The sequence below is a fragment of the Orycteropus afer genome, unplaced genomic scaffold (genome assembly GCF_000298275.1).
Source record: "Orycteropus afer afer isolate SDZICR_OR568_19922 unplaced genomic scaffold, OryAfe1.0 scaffold00201, whole genome shotgun sequence".
Lineage (NCBI taxonomy): Eukaryota > Metazoa > Chordata > Mammalia > Tubulidentata > Orycteropodidae > Orycteropus > Orycteropus afer.
In genome coordinates this window covers 5296656-5299097 of record NW_006921788.1, presented here as the reverse complement: position 1 = coordinate 5299097, position 2442 = coordinate 5296656, and the positions used below count along the sequence as shown (strand labels likewise).

The following is a 2442-nucleotide window of genomic DNA, read 5'->3' as shown; positions in this document are numbered from 1 at the left end:
GATGAAAGAGGGGGAGGCCTTCAACAAGATGGATTGACACGGTGGCTTCGATGATGGGCTCAAGTATAGCAGGGATTGTGGGGCTGGCGCGGGATCAGGCAGTGTTTTGTTCTGCTGTGCATGGGGTCGCTATGAGTCAGAAACGACTCGACGGCACTTAACAACAACAACATATATACACACACAAAATACATATATAATATACACACATACACACATATATATACATAGATACATAAAAACCAAAAAACAAACTCACTGCTGTGGAGTTGGATCCAACTTATAGCGACCCCTCCCTTGGGCTTCCAAGGCAGTATCACTATGGAAGTAGATTGCCCAACCTTCCTTCCCAGCAGTAACTGGTGGGTTTGAACCACCAGCCTTCTGGTTAGTAGTCAAGTACCTTAGGCATTATGCTACCAGAGCTCCCACATAGATACACACACACACACACACACACATATATATATACACACACACACACACACCACAGATTATTAGTGGTTACCAGGGATAGGAAGGAGAGGAAAAGGGGAAGCTTTTGTTCATAGAACACTGAGTTTACACGCTAATGGTGGTGGAATATTTTGGAAAAGAACAGCAATAATGGTGGCACAACATGAAAAATATCATCAATGTCCCTGGGCTGTAAAATGTGGAAGTTGTTATGTTGGTGAATCTCTTGCTGTGTATGTTTTCACCACAATAAAAGTGGGGGACAAAAAAAAAAACACACACCTAAGGATTCACATTGGAACTATGTTGGCACAGTAGTCAAAGCATTTGTCTGCTAACGAGAAGGTAGTCAGTTTGAACCCACCAGCCGCTTCACAGAAAAAGATGAGGCAGTCTGCTTCTGAAAAGATTCACAGCCTTGGAAACCCTCTCTGGCAGTTCTACTCTGTCCTATAGAATCGCTGTAAGTCAGAATTGACTTGACGGCAATGGGTTTGGTTTCAGCATAACAGTTCAAATAATATTCTCTCTACTGTTTGAAATCAAGCAAAGGAAAATAAGGGGGGGGGGGGCTAGAGAACATTAGAACCTGCCCCAAATTAATCCTCTCCCAAAAGACACCATGTTGTTTTAAAAAGTGGCATTTTAAAAACTAAGTTTGCATATCACAATTATGGTGAAGCACATGTAAAATATTTTAAAACCAGCTGTACCTTAGTCAAAGCAGAAAGAAATTCAGTGAAATATAAATACATAGTGTCAAAAAAAGGTCAATACACAAGGTAAAAAGGCATCATTTAAAGTTGTGAATCAAACCTACTTCACAATAAGCAAACTCTGAAGAACTACAAAGAGGAAACTCTCAATAAAGACATGTGTAGGCAGTCCCCAACTTATGACTGGGGTCCCTTCCAAAAACTACATCATAAATTGATTTTGACTAAGTTGAACATCTTGTTTATTGATTTTCAGTTTTATTATTGCTTTTTATTATCAGTATCTTTAAAAGTCTGATCTTTGTCTTCGGGGTTGGCACGAGAATAACATCACCAGCAAATCACATGCTGAAATATTGTATGTAGTACATACTACAAACTATAAGATGTACATTGGGGAGCTCTGATAGCATAGTGCTTAAGGCACTTGACTGCTAACCAGAAGGCTGGCAGTTCAAACCCACCAGCCACTCCTCGGAAGGAAGGCTGGGCAATCTACTTCCATAGTGATACTGCCTCAGAAACCCAAGGAGGGGTTATTATGGGTCTGTCCAACTCGACAGCATGTAACAACAATAATAAGATGTACATTTAAAAAAAAAAAAAAGGGACAGTCACAAACGCCATTCATCAAAACCCAGATATGTGGTAAATCGGGGACCACTTGCAGTTACTAAATAGTAAATTTTAAACTAAACTGGTAACTTTTCCTATCTTTTACATTTTGAACTGTATGAATTTATTATTATACATACATAGTTCCAACCGATTTTTGAGTTTACAAAATACCCACATGCTACAAAGTACCTAGTGAACATTCTCTGTTCTACTTGCCACTCATTGTAAAACCTCTACAAGAATAAACCAGAAAAATTCGAGTAGTCTGATAAGAAATCCAGTATCATCTATTTTTAAATTTAACTGGCCTATATAAATTATTAAAAATTAGTTGACATTACTTTAAATATGAATGTATGATATGATCAACCTAAAAGATATCATAAAAGAACCTCAAAGATCACAAAGGTCAACTTCAATCAAGAACAAACTAAAGTAATATCACCAAAAAGCTCAGTAATGGCAGCGGAAAACCACAATTGGTAGTAAAAGCAGGATTTAAAAAAAAAGTGGGATTTCTTTCTGGGCATAAATGGGGATTTTCTAAGCTATAGGAACAGACTGAAAAACAAAAAGAGCCAACATTTTCCAAAATTTTTCTTACTTTAAGGATTTCATAAAATTCAGAATGTAAACAAAATATTTCGCCTTC

The 2442-nt window shown here is 37.7% G+C and overlaps 1 protein-coding gene across 1 annotated transcript in view; it reads right to left on the bottom strand.

The window, feature by feature from the left end:
* Positions 1-1620, bottom strand: part of SLC25A26 (solute carrier family 25 member 26) — a gene marked incomplete at its 5' end in the record, with an annotated part of 234745 nt that extends 233125 nt beyond the window's left edge. Inside the window, one exon of the mRNA XM_007948091.1 lies at positions 1612-1620. Coding sequence (XP_007946282.1) covers positions 1612-1620 — 9 coding nt within the window. The remainder of the gene's footprint in view (positions 1-1611) is intronic.
* Positions 1621-2442: the final 822 nt, after the last annotated feature.